Genomic DNA, 12,885 nt, shown 5'->3' on the forward strand with positions numbered 1-12,885 from the left:
AAACCCAGCCACCTAAATTTCCTACCAGTAAAGCTCTTTTCCTTCTTCTTCAAGACAGGGTTTCTCTGTGTACTCTAGCTGTCTCAGAACTCACTATGTAGACCAGGTTGGCCTCCCAAGTGCTGGGATTAAAGGTGTGTGCCACCACTGCCAGGCCAGGCTCTTTTCCACCCAAGCCCCTTGGATACTCTGGTATTAAAACTCTTACCCGATATTAGCAGTATAGATTCCAGAAGCTGCAGTGCAGAGGCTGGTTGGCTTTTGCTTTGTGGGTTTGAGACATGATCTTGCTAGTTACCCCAGGCTGCCATGAACTTTTGGCAGACCTCTTTCCACAGTAACTAGAGTAATGGCATTGGCCCGCTTGTTTTCAGTATTTGTCCACATAGAACTTTGGAGCAACCATCTAGAAATTACCCTGAAGTATACACACTACTTACACTAAGTGATGGAAGCCTTAGCACGAGTGAGAACTCACTGTGTAGACTAGGGTGGCTTTTGAGCTCACAGGGCCACCTGGCTCTGCCTCCCCCGCGTTGGGATTAAAGTCCAGTGCCAACATGACCAGCACTGCTCTTTCATTTCTAAGACTGTGTTTTGAATTCCAGAATCAGCTCTAGTGAAAGCTCATGAGAACAGCCAAACCTAAAACCTCACCTTGCAGGTCTACATTTATTTCACAGACATCGCTAAAGAAGCAGCTACAGGAGCACCGAGCTCATTTCTGGGTGAGCTCTAAAAGACCTGACATGTATGAACATGCGAACACATGCTGAGTAAAGAATGCCTAGAGTACAGTGTAATGCAACTTCATCACTTTATTCAAATCTTCAAAATAGTCTTTATTCTACATTTTTAGTATAAAAAATCCACAAGTTAAGTGCACCACAGTGTAGAGAGACATACAACGCTGAACTTCCATAACAGTCGATGGTACAGTCAAACAATACATGTACAGAACACAAGATTTAGATGAACTGAAATGTCAGATAAAATAAAATCCAATCTCAGAAAACAAATCAAAATATTAAGGATCCCTGAAATATTAATCCTAATGAGATCTCACTGGACTCAAGTCGTTTCATAGCGAGGCATTCATGTGACCCTACTAACCAACCCATCACAGGAAAACTCCTGGAAACCCGAGTGGCTGCATCAGACACTCAGAAAATGAAAACCAAGTTTGATCCGAAACACCCTTAATTTGGCTTTAAAGCCAAGCCTTTTCATGTGTTTTCTTCTCTGCCCATCACTTTTAAAGAAACTTCTGGGACAGCTTGCACTGAGAACTGTTGTTTAAGTTCAGGTTTGGCACCACAGCAAGTCTGGGTTCGTGGTGATGCAGAGACGGCCTACGAGGTGGGTCCTAAAGGTCCCCTCACCTTCTCCTGGAGATACACAAAACCCAGAGAAACGGGTCTGTGCTCAGGGCACAGGGGGCTTCAGAGGATCCTTATGAAGACAGTTAAAAATGGCAAGGGGGACAGGTGCACGGTGAGAAGAGCCGAGTGACCAGCTTTCTGTCCTGCACCACTGATTTGATGGAAGACGGAGGACAGGGTGGGCTGGTGGGGAGGAAAAGGCAGACAGCTAATGCGTTTCATTTAACAACTACTATAAATCAAAGACTTAAAGGAGATTAAAGACCAATCAGAATAATTTGGCAACTTTAATTCTTAGGAAGATCAAAGTTCCCTCCAAACCTAATTTGATGTTTTATTACTAGAAGCGAAGACCAGGATGGTACAGTGTTACTCCAAAGGAATTAGGGAAGAGCCTCGGGGCTGCTTCACTCACATTCATTTGAAGAATGGATGCCTCCCTACCTCAAAATGCTCTAGGGAGGGACTGCTACCCTTACATGGTTCCTTATTAAATTTGAAAAGTGCCTCAAAGTTTGGACACCAGAAAGACACCCCCAAAAACATGTGTCTAAACTGCAACTTGAGGTTAATATGACTAAAGCAGTTACATTGTGAGAAGTGCTGAAGGTACGTGATGTCTTTCCCGGCACAGGCGTGGCCACGGTTCTTCACCAAATGGTGTAGCCACCATCTGAGCCACCCATGAAGAAGTTTCCCTTGCGCTGAGTCACAAGGACGTTGGCTCCCTGCATGACTGCAAGCTGAGCAGCGTTGGGAGGGCATCCAGGGGGTGGAGGCTAGAAGGAAAGGACAAGGATAGTGGGCAAAGAGGAGGAGCACAAGGGAAGCAGATGCCTCAAAAAGGTGGCAGTGAGCCAACCAGTAACTTTTTTTTTTGCAGGGTTGGAGTGGGCTAACCCAGGGTCTCACTATGTAACCCTAACTTGCCTGCTTCTTACTATGTAGCCCAAGCTGACCCCTGCCTCAGCCTCCCACTGTGGGATTATAGGTATGTGCCACACACCAAGCAACCACCATTTAAAAAGGAGCTAATTCTGACAGCTTGTCACCATCTGAATCTAGACACAGACGGGAAGGGAGCCTGCCACTCACCAGTGTTCCTGCCCTAGGGTGCAGCCTGTCCCCAGAAGAACCACTGCGTGCCAGTTCCAAAACAGCAAAAACAGCCCGCGGTCTCTTGTGGGCCATGTGCGCATTTGTTCATGGAGCAGGAGAGCACTCTATATCCAAGCAAATGCTCTACCACTGGATTGCACCTCAGCAATTCCAGACTTCTAACACAGCACTGCAACATTTAAGTGCCACTGACAACACCGCTCCACTTCACTCTAGAATGTGGCTCCGGAGAGATGGCCTTTGCTAGAACCCCACATACTAGAGCACTGAGCAGGAGGAACTGGTAACTAACACCTACTTACTAGGGATTATGTATTCTACTTTTTTAATCACCTGAGTTCCTGGTGTACATTTCATCCTTGTGGTAGATATTAAGAGTGTATGGACTTAATAAGGAGCGTTCACTGTGCCCACGCGAATGAAAAAGAACCCAGCAGGCTTTTGTTTTTGTTTTTTGAGACAGGGTTTCTCTGTCTAACAGTCCTGGCTGTCCTGAAACTCCCTCTGTAGACCAGACTGGCCTCGAATTCACAGAGATCCACCTGTCTCTGCCTCGCGAATACTGGGATTAAAGGAGTGCACCACCACTGCCCAGCTAGCTAGCAGTATCTTACTAAGGCAAGAAAACAAATGATTAATTCCAAAACCAAAGGACGTGTCACATTTCTGCCTAGGAGACAGCAGCTGCTGTGCCAACCCTGACCATTACTGTCCACGGATGGTGGGAGAAGGAATATGGCTTCCAGTTAGCCCATACTCACAGGAATGTTGCCAGCGGTAGCGCCAGTGCCAAATCTGGCACCTGCATCATACCCTCCTTCTACCAGCACTGCTGAGCCAGGTGGATAGATGGGACCGACTGGATAGTAAGCCATGGGGATAGTGGAGCCTAAAGGCCCAACAGCCACAGACTGGGCCATAGGCAGATACAGAGAGGCGCCAGGAAACGCAGCTGACATGGTGGGGACTGTGGCAGCCCCTGGATGAACAAAGCTTGGACGATAGAGCTAAAAGAGGCAGAGGAGAAGGCAGAATGTTACTTTGTGACATCCCTATTTGAACTGTCTTTATCAAGTCTTACTGGTACCTTCAACTGTAGTGGAGGATGACCTTGAACTCCGGATCCTCCTTCCTTCACCTTGACTGGTGGAATTACAAGCCCTTGCCACCAAACCCAGTTCACACAGTGCTGGGGATCAAATCCAGGGCTTAGTGCATGCTAAGCAAGCACTCCACCAAATCAGCTACATTACATCTCCAGCCCCTTGGATGGTTCTGGAGACAGGGCTCGGTTATATAGCCCAAGACAGCCCTGAAATCAGAATCCTCCTGCCTCAGCCTCCCAAGTGCTGGACTACCAGCCTGTACCACCATGCTTGGCTCCTAAGTCCATTCTCAGTTCTTCGTGTGTCCAGATCACTGCGTTAGAGTCACTGGCACACAATAACACAACAGTCTCCTGGGTCACCTGCTGCTCAAGGAACCCAACTTCACCTTAACGTCAGCATGTGTCAAATAACATAATCAAACAGCACAGTTCCAATGGTAATCACCATCCTTCTGTCTGTGAAGTCACACTTAAAGACTGAACGAGGGGCCCACGGGTGTCCTCAACTAGTTCAAAGTCTAGCAAGCTGCAGTACCTCTGAGTACGCCGGCGGAGCGTCTGTGTAGGGTGGAGCCTGAGGAAGGTGTAAGGTCTGAGGGTATACTGGATTCCCAGGAGGTTGCACAGGGTAGGTAGGCTGTGTTGGATATTGACCTGGAACACAAAAGGGGGAGGTGCTGTCTGTCAAACTGGGGGGATGGCAGACAGGAGAGATGGCCCACTGGTTAAGACAAAGTGCTGCTCTTCCTGAGGCCCCAAGTTCTGTTCCCAGCGTCCTCAAATGTCACTTACAACCTCCTTTCGACTCGAGCTCCCCTCTGTGAGCGCCTCACTCACACAGACGCTGACACAAACTTAAAGCAAGGCTGCAAACAGAGCCACCAGCTGGGCAGGACGCACAGGGTAGCTAACTTGGTGGAGGCGCGCAGGGGACGACAGACAGATTGCCATACAGCGCCGAATTTCTTGGAGCCAAGAAAAGCAGGGAGGGCTGTCTGCACCCTCACGGGGCTCTGACGGGGCAGAAAAGGTGCCGTTCCCAGAAGCATACTGATGACGGAACCAAGCCTAACTTGGCCGTGTCCCCTTCCCGATGAAGGACAGGTCTGGGGACCCGTCCCCGAGGTTCTGGACCGCTGGTGTCTTAGGGGACTTCTACTTTGGGCTGTTCTCAGTCCAGACAGTTTTCCTCCCAGATTCCTACTCAGAGTCGACTTCCTAACGAGAGGATGGAGCCAGCCGTGCAGAGGGCGGCGGGAGGGGTGTTCTGAGGGCGGCACAAGCACGGGGACCGTGAGACCTGGTCCTGCGGAGGGCGGGCGGCGAGGGGGACGGCGCCGCGGAGCCGGCACCTCACTAGTTAAGGCCGCCAAGGCCTGTTGTTCCGAAGCGCGGCGCCCCGCCTCCGCCGGCCCGCCATTGGCCTCCCCACAGCCCTGCTCTGGCTCCCCATTCGCTCCAGCGGGTGCCCGTCACGGAAAAGCCCCCCCACCTCACACACAGCCCGCGGCTCCAAACTGCGCCACCGAGTTTATGGGGGCCGGGAGGGCCGAGCAGCGGCGGCGCGGGGGAGGGGGCGGCCACGTCAGGTGAGGCCTGGCTCCCGGCCCCCTAAGGAGAAGCGCGGCCCGGCCCGCCGCGAGCCCGTGGCCCCCCGGGCCCGCTCGCCCCGGACCAGCCCGCCTCCCCGACCGTCCCCGCCGCCCTCCGGCCTTGCCTTTGCTGTTCATGGTGGCTGCGGGTCCGCTTCGACTCGGCGTCGCGGACGGTTATTTTTTTCGTCCTTTTCCTGTTCGGAGTCGCTTCCGTGTCACGTGACACCCGTCCACTCTGCGTCAGTCGACGCCCGAGCGCGCTGCCGCCGGAAGCCCCGCCCCCTCGCGAGGCTGCCGCGCTGCGGAGAGGGCGAGCGCAGCCCCGCCCTAATGGCGGTGCTGTCTCGGGGCGGCGCTCGTTCCGCGGCCCCCCACTCGCGAGCCCCGGGTCCTCCCTCGCGGCGTGTCTGGAGGCGAGACCCAGCCCCTGCCTGCCGCGCCTTCCCGCGGGCGGCCCAGCGCCCCTCGCCGCGCTGACGTAGACCGGCCCCGCCAGCCAGGGTTGCGCGCGCAGCCGGCACCTGCACCTGCCGCCCGCCCGAGGTGACCCGAAGCCCTTTCCCTGCAGACCGCCGAGTGCGTCACCTCTCAATTGTCCTGGAGAGTAAAGGGAACGTCTTTCCGGGCAGGGTTGTTTCCTCGTTCCAGCGTGTCTGCTGAGCTGTTGCGCACGTCTGGAGCCGGCGGTCGCGGGCCGATCTGTAGTTTGTTCGCCCTGGTAGTTGACGTGGGTGGAGAGCTGCTGGGTGAGACCGTGGAGTGGAGAGACGCCCGTAGACATCACAGCCCCGATAGATCCGCTGCGGGTGCTCGGGAGGCAGAGGCAGGCGGATCTCCGTGAGTTCGAGGCCAGCCTGGTCCTCAGAGTGAGTTCCAGGACAGCCAGGGATACACAGAGAAACCCCGTCTCGAACGTCTCCCCCCACTTACCACCCCAGCGCCCCGAAAGCGCCCTGACTGATGACCCGTCCTCGATCCTATTCAGTCATCCCTGCCTTTGTCTCCAGTGACTGACTTACTGTAAATGCAGTTTGATCCAGGCCGCACAGCAGCCCCGGGGCAAGCTGCTTCTTTCTGCACCCCTCATTCTCCAACAGCGTTAATCCAGGGGAGCTGGTGAGAGGCTGAGCGGTTAAGAACACTGCTCTTCAGAGGCCCCTATCGTGTTCGGATCCCACACCTTCTGGACCCTGCCAGATGCACATGGGTGCCGTATGTCACACAGACACATGCATAAATAAAAATAAATACTCGAGAAAGCCGATCTAAAGAGACAGGTTACAGACTCAGGTTTTGTGCCCTGACTCCCAGGTTCCGGGTCAGTGTTTGCATTTTGTTTTCCTGTCGCTTACCCAGTGTCTCCACCGACAAGGTTGCACTAAAGACTGTTCAGAATTCTTTTAGGTATTTTGAGAAAGTCCCTTTAAGTGCATTATAAATTTGATTCAGATTAAATTAGTATCCTAAAGCCAGTGACATTTGTGTATCTGAAACCAAAACACACATAGTAAATAAAATAATAATAAAAGCAACATCGACAAATAAAAATCGAGGTACTGCTACAGGGAGGTCCTTCCCAGGACCAAGGGCTCATGAAGAAAGGGTTAATTTGATATCCGGGCCCTCCAGGGCGTGGTGCCATCTGGTTGGTCATCCCTCTGCTAGGTGTCTGGTGTTCTGCATCAGTCCGACGCTGAGCCTAGGAAGAGGCCAGCGTGCTGCCTAGTGAGCTACCACGGTGAAGGGGCTGCAGCTCGCTGCCTTCTCCACCAGGTGGGGCGAAGGAGCAACTGGCTACTTTCTTGGACAGAAGGGAGGATCCATGTTTCTCTTTTTGTGTTGTTTTGTTTCGTTTGTTTGTTTTTTGAGACAGGGTTTCTCTGTGAGCCCTGGATGTCTTGGAGCTCGTTCTGTACACCAGGCTGGCCTAGAACTCAGAGATCCGCCTGCCTCTGCCTCCCAAGTGCTAGGATTAAAGGCGTGCGCCACCATCGCCCGGCTCCGTGGTCTTACTCTTAAACGGAGCTGTTCGTTCACTTGTCAAACACTCTTTCTTACAGTGCCGTAGCCAGTGTTTAGCGAATGCCCACTGTGTCAGGCCCGGGGGCGCACTAGAGAAACAGCATGGAAGACGAAGCAGAGCCCCTCGTGGTTTTGAAATGTAAGGTCTAGAAAAGTCAAGGTAATGACCTACAATGGTTAGAGTCAGCTTAGGGACCATCCGCGATGCTAGGGAAGCGCATAGATGAGCGCCTGCCTGCTCTTGTCTAGGTGGTTTTCTGGGGAGTGGGGGTATGGTGCCTGAGATGAGATCTAGGAGTTCATAGCCACTAAACAAGTGGAGAGGGTCCCTGGGAAAGGGAGGACGTCACTTCTGCTAGAGATAAGACGGTGTTCAATGCGGGGATGGGCCATGAAAATGGGGCAGTGTGGCCAGATCACAGAAGTGAGAACAGCTCACTACTGTAAGAGATGAAGGTGACGAAGCAGGAGCCAGGCCATGCAGAGCCCAGGTCAGAACCTGTGTGAAGACAAGGTGGTTTGTCCTAAGGGCCCTGACACCCACTGCTAACCTCTGAGAGCACATGATGCACATACATTCATTCATGCGAAGAAAACACACATATAATAAAAATAAATCTTTAAAAAAGGAAATAAGGAAAAAGCACATGAAATTGGAAGGGAATCCAAGAGGTGAGTAAGGGAGGAATTAGGGAGCAGATTTTATCAAAGCATGTTTTATACATGTATAAAATCTTCAAGCAATTTAAAAATATCAATAACCGGGTATAATGGGTACATCTTTAACAACGGCACTTGGAAGGCAGATTCTGGATGGAAATCAACACGTCCTCCCTCCCTCCTTCCCTCTGTCTATCATCTGTCTGTCTGTCTGTCTGTCTGGTATTATCTGATAGTTTTCACAGCTATGATCTACTCACTTGCTCCAGGCACTCCAGCGTGGAGACACTTTGTCTGGGCTGTTCCAGGTGTGACCCTTGCTGGGTATTTCTGTAGAACCAATGAAGGAATGAAGGCAGAGGCAGGAGGATGTCTATGAGTTTGAGGCTAGCCTGGTCTACATAGAGAGTTCCAGGCCAAACATGGCTACATAGTGTGATCTTGTGGGGGGGGGGCAATAATAATACTGAGATGAAGAAGGGAAGAAGCCAAAGATGATTGCTAATGAACTCTTAATGTGGCCTGGAGTAGATCATGGAAGGAAAATCACAGCATAATTCAGTAAATGCTGCTCCAGAGGTCAGTAAGCTGCCATATGAGGCTGCTGAAAATGATGGCTTGTCCTCTAAAGGTTCACGTGTTGGAAGCTTGGTCCCTAGTGTCAGCCGACATGGGGGAGGGGGACTGAGGAGGCAGGGCAAGAGTGAGTTGTTATAAACTCAGACCACTGGCATGCTTGCCGGTCCCCTTTCGGTGTGTATGGCACCTGGTGGGCCCACATGCTGTTTGTACCCTCACACCACAATCCTGGGCCAAACAAACGTTATAAATCATCCCGTCTCAGGTGCTCTGTCACAGCAGTACCAAGCCGGCTGCACAGTGACCCTTCCTGCTGGCCTTCTAGTCTCAGCTAGTCTGTTGGAGGTCTTTGTTTGTTTGTTTGTTTAAATGTGCCTTTATTGAGCATCTAAAGCGTGTTGTGTTCATCCTTGTGTGACGGAGAATATAACAGTCTCCCATTTCTCAGACCAAGGAAGGCTGGATCTCTGGGAAGCATCCACAGGCTCTTTGAAGGAGTCCTTTCAAAGCTCTGGCTGGCCTTTGTGTATAAGGGAACAGCTATTACCAGATGTATGGTGGGAAATGGAGCCTTCTCTCCTAGGCTTAGCAAGACATTTTAGGAAAGGCACGGGCCCCCTGTGCAGAATAAAGTTCAAGTACTGAGTGCACTATCCTGGCAGTCTAGTGGATCCTGCCTGGGCAGGGCTTCTCTGTGGGTTTTTTTTTTTTTTTTTTTTTTTTTTTTTTTTTTTTTTTTGGTTTTTCGAGACAGGGTTTCTCTGTGGTTTTGGAGCCTGTCCTGGAACTAGCTCTTGTAGACCAGGCTGGTCTCGAACTCACAGAGATCCACCTGCCTCTGCCTCCCGAGTGCTGGGATTAAAGGCGTGCGCCACCACCGCCCGGCTTCTCTGTGGGTTTTTGTCAGTATTTTCTCTCTGAAATCTCAGCCTTGAAGGGTCCAAGAATAAGACTATAAAAATGTAGATTTCAGAAATACGAATGTAGAAATGAAGAAATATAAAGTTATAAGTCTAGGAGAATGAGAACAGACTCTCAGCAGCTGTCTCAGCAGCTTGAGGATTAGCTATTACAGTGGGTTATTCCGCTTTACAACCCATAGCTCTGTTTACAAAGCCAAAGCATCTCTCTGCAAACTGAGAGCTAGCCTTCGGATATGAGCTGAGTCAACTTTTAGGAGATAGATACATGACCTCTGGGTTATGCATTATCCCTGCTATGTGAAACCGGCAGCATCTAAGGGGAGAGGACAGGGCTCAGTAAACACCGCCTGGAAGTACCAGGGAAGACAACAGATTAAGTACAAACACTAGTTATCTGAAAAACTCTGTTAATGGAGATTGTAAAGTAAGGCAGTATGTATCTGAGTTTTATTTTTTTAAAAACATTTTATTTATTTATTACACGGTGTTCTGCCTGCATGTATGTATACCTGCATGCCAGAAGAGGGCACCAGATCTCATTATAGGTGGTTGTGAGCCACCATGTGGTTGCTGGGGATTGAACTCAGGACCTCTGGAAGAGCCGCCAGTGCTCTTAACCTTTGAGCCATCTCTCCAGCCCCTGAGCTTTGTTTTGAGATTGTAAAAATTCCTTTGTTCGGACCTAATACTTGGCGCCCCTACTATAAAAAGGTTCAGAAACTGGCCTCTGCCACAGCCTTACACAATCCATCTTGGGCTGTGGTCTCAGCTAGCTGATAAGCTTTTTGTGCCCCATGGATATTTCTTATTTTATTTTTTTCCTGGATTCTGGTTTCTGGAATAAAGTTTGCTTCTGGTTTATTAGACTTTGGTGGTCTGTCCCCATCTTTGCACTACATGCCTGGACCCAACAAGCCCCTTGCATTAGAACTGCTTAAGGCTTATTTAAAATGCAAGTTAAATTGAGTGATCTTGATGTATATTAAGATTTGCTGGTTTGAGGGTTGAGGTTTGACTTTATTCTATGAGGGGTGGTGTGTGTGTGTGCTCTGTGTGGGGTGTGGTGTATGGGAGTGTTGTCTGGGGGGTGTTGGCTGTATGTGGTATGTTTGGGTGTATGTGTTCTGTGTATGGTGTATGTGGTGTGTGCATGGTAGTGGGGTGTCGGGGTGTGTGGTATGTGTGCTGTGTATGTTCCAGAGTTACCTACAGCACTCAGAAGAACAGAACTTGCTCTGCCCAGGAGACTTTTGGAACTCGCCTTCCCTAGACAATTTCACACTCTTACAAGGTCACTAGTACCTCTTCCCTGTCACACAAACCCCCATGTTGTGGGGAGCTGCGGGCTGCGTTCCTGCCGCCCTGGCTCCTGGCCACCTGGCTAGCTTATGCCCCAAAATAACAACACACAAACTGTATTCTTTTAAACACTGCTTGGCCCATTACATCTAGCCTCTTCTCGGCTAACTCTCGCACCTGGACTAGCCCATTTCTAATAATGTGTGTAGCACCCCAAGGTGCGCTTACCGGGAAGATTCTAGCCTACGTCCATCCTGGGTTGGAGCTTCATTGCGTCTGCCCCAGAGAGCAGAGCTAAGGCGTATGAGCTCACTTCCTCTTCCTCCCAGCATTCTGTTCTGTTTACTCCACCCACCTCTATGTTCTAACCTATGAGGGCCAAGGCAGTTTCTTTATTAGCCAATGACCTTCCTCCATCACCCCCATTAATAAATAAAAGTTAAAAATAAAAGTTTTTAAGACAGGGCCTGGTTAGGTATGGTAGTGCATGCCTTTAGTCCCAGCACTCAGGAGGCAGAGGCAGGTGGATCTTTGTGAGTTCGAGGCCAGCCTGGTCTACAGAGTGAGTTCCAGGACCACCAGGGCTGTACACAGAGAAAAAAGAGCAGGACCTGGAAAGCAGTTGTTCTTCCGAAGGGCCAGAATTCTGTTCCCAGCACCTCTAACTCCAACTCTAGGGAACATGATGCCTTCTCCTGACCTCCTCAGGCAACCACACACATAAACTGCACACACCCATATACAGACACATACATATGCCTGTAAAATAAAAATATGTTTGTTTTATTTTAATTTGTTTTGTTTGTGACAATGTCTTGGTATGTATCTAGCCTGAATTCACTATATGGATGAGCCGGCCACAAATTCACAGAAATTCATTTGCTTCTACCTCTGAGTGCTGGAATTAAGGGCATGCACCAGCACACCTGGAAAATAAGTCTTTAAAAAAAATCTGAGTTCAAGGACACCCTGGTCTACAGAGTGAGTTCCAGGACAGCCAGGGCTACACAGAGAAACCCTGTCTCGAAAAACCAAAAGAAAGAAGGAAAGGAAAAAAAGAAGATTAACTTTTCTTTAGTCGCTAGGGGAAGAATCCATGCAATCTGTGGACCTCACCGGGAGCTCCAGGCTAAGAACACTGCTCAGGGAGTGGCCAAAGCTAGCAAGAGACAGAGTCAATGGAGGACTTTGGGGACAGAAGTGAGGAAAATCTTACCTCCCACTTCAGTTCCTCCTATATATTAGAGATGAAACCTTCAAGGCGGAGGGGGTGCTATATTCCCAGCACCCCAGAGAGGCTAAGGTGAGAGGATCAGGATAGAGAGCCCAGCCTGAGCTACACAGTAAGATCCTATCTCCAAAACCAATAAACAAAATCCATAAACCGAACCTAAATAAACAAGGAAATGCCCGAGCCCTGGATTTCTCGGTCTTTTTCTCCTTGTAACTTCCTAAGCCCCCAAGGTTAAACACGGCTCACATTTTTACAGACAGAGACGCTGTGACTTGAGGACGCTTGACTTCAGCTTCCAGGCTGAAGAATAGCAAGTGTTTAGAGGGCTTGTTCAGCATTCACAAGGCCCTATTCGATCCCTGAAAAAAACAAAACAAACCTTTTTCTGTTTAGCTTTTCACACTAGCAAGTGGCCATATCCAGACTAGAAGCGAGACCTGAGAGCCTGTCACAACTACAGTGTCTCAGTTGTCCTGTGACAATGGAGGCTACCAGGAACCCACTCACAAGAAAGACCAGACATGGTGGCACACAGTTGTAATCCCAACAGTTGGAAGGCTGAGGCAGAAAGAGTTAAGAAATCAGCCTCCTGGCTGGAATGATGACTCTATGGTAAAAGTGCTGGCAGTTCTTCTGGAGGACCTGGATTTAGTTCCTAGCACCCACACGGTGGCTCACAACCATCCTTGACACCAGTGTCTGGGGGCCAGCACCCTCTCCAGGTGTCTAAGAGAGCCAGGCCCACATGCGGAGCATGTACACAAAAGCCACTGGCGGCCACAAGAGGGCACTGTATCTCCTGGGACTGGAGTTGCAGGAGGTTGATGCTAGGAATTGAACCTGGTTCCTCTGGAAGTGCAACAATTGCTCATAACCATTGAGCTTATCTCCAACCCAGCAAAATAAATCTGGAGGAGCAGCCACTGGCCTGGAGGAAGAACAAAGGAAAACACAAATAATAAAT

At 50.1% G+C, this 12,885-nt stretch overlaps 1 protein-coding gene across 1 annotated transcript; it reads right to left on the bottom strand.

Annotated features, from left to right (window-relative positions):
- Positions 1-798: 798 nt before the first annotated feature.
- Positions 799-5,484, bottom strand: Dazap2 (DAZ associated protein 2). Its single transcript, XM_057792246.1, has 4 exons — positions 5,327-5,484; positions 4,145-4,263; positions 3,263-3,508; positions 799-2,161 (listed from the first exon to the last, which is right to left on the bottom strand). The coding sequence occupies exons 1-4, from the start codon at positions 5,337-5,339 to the stop codon at positions 2,033-2,035; spliced, it is 507 nt and encodes a 168-aa protein (XP_057648229.1). The 5' UTR covers positions 5,340-5,484; the 3' UTR covers positions 799-2,032.
- Between the last annotated feature and the right edge of the window lie 7,401 nt (positions 5,485-12,885).

Source organism: Chionomys nivalis, chromosome 17, assembly GCF_950005125.1.
Source record: "Chionomys nivalis chromosome 17, mChiNiv1.1, whole genome shotgun sequence".
NCBI lineage: Eukaryota > Metazoa > Chordata > Mammalia > Rodentia > Cricetidae > Chionomys > Chionomys nivalis.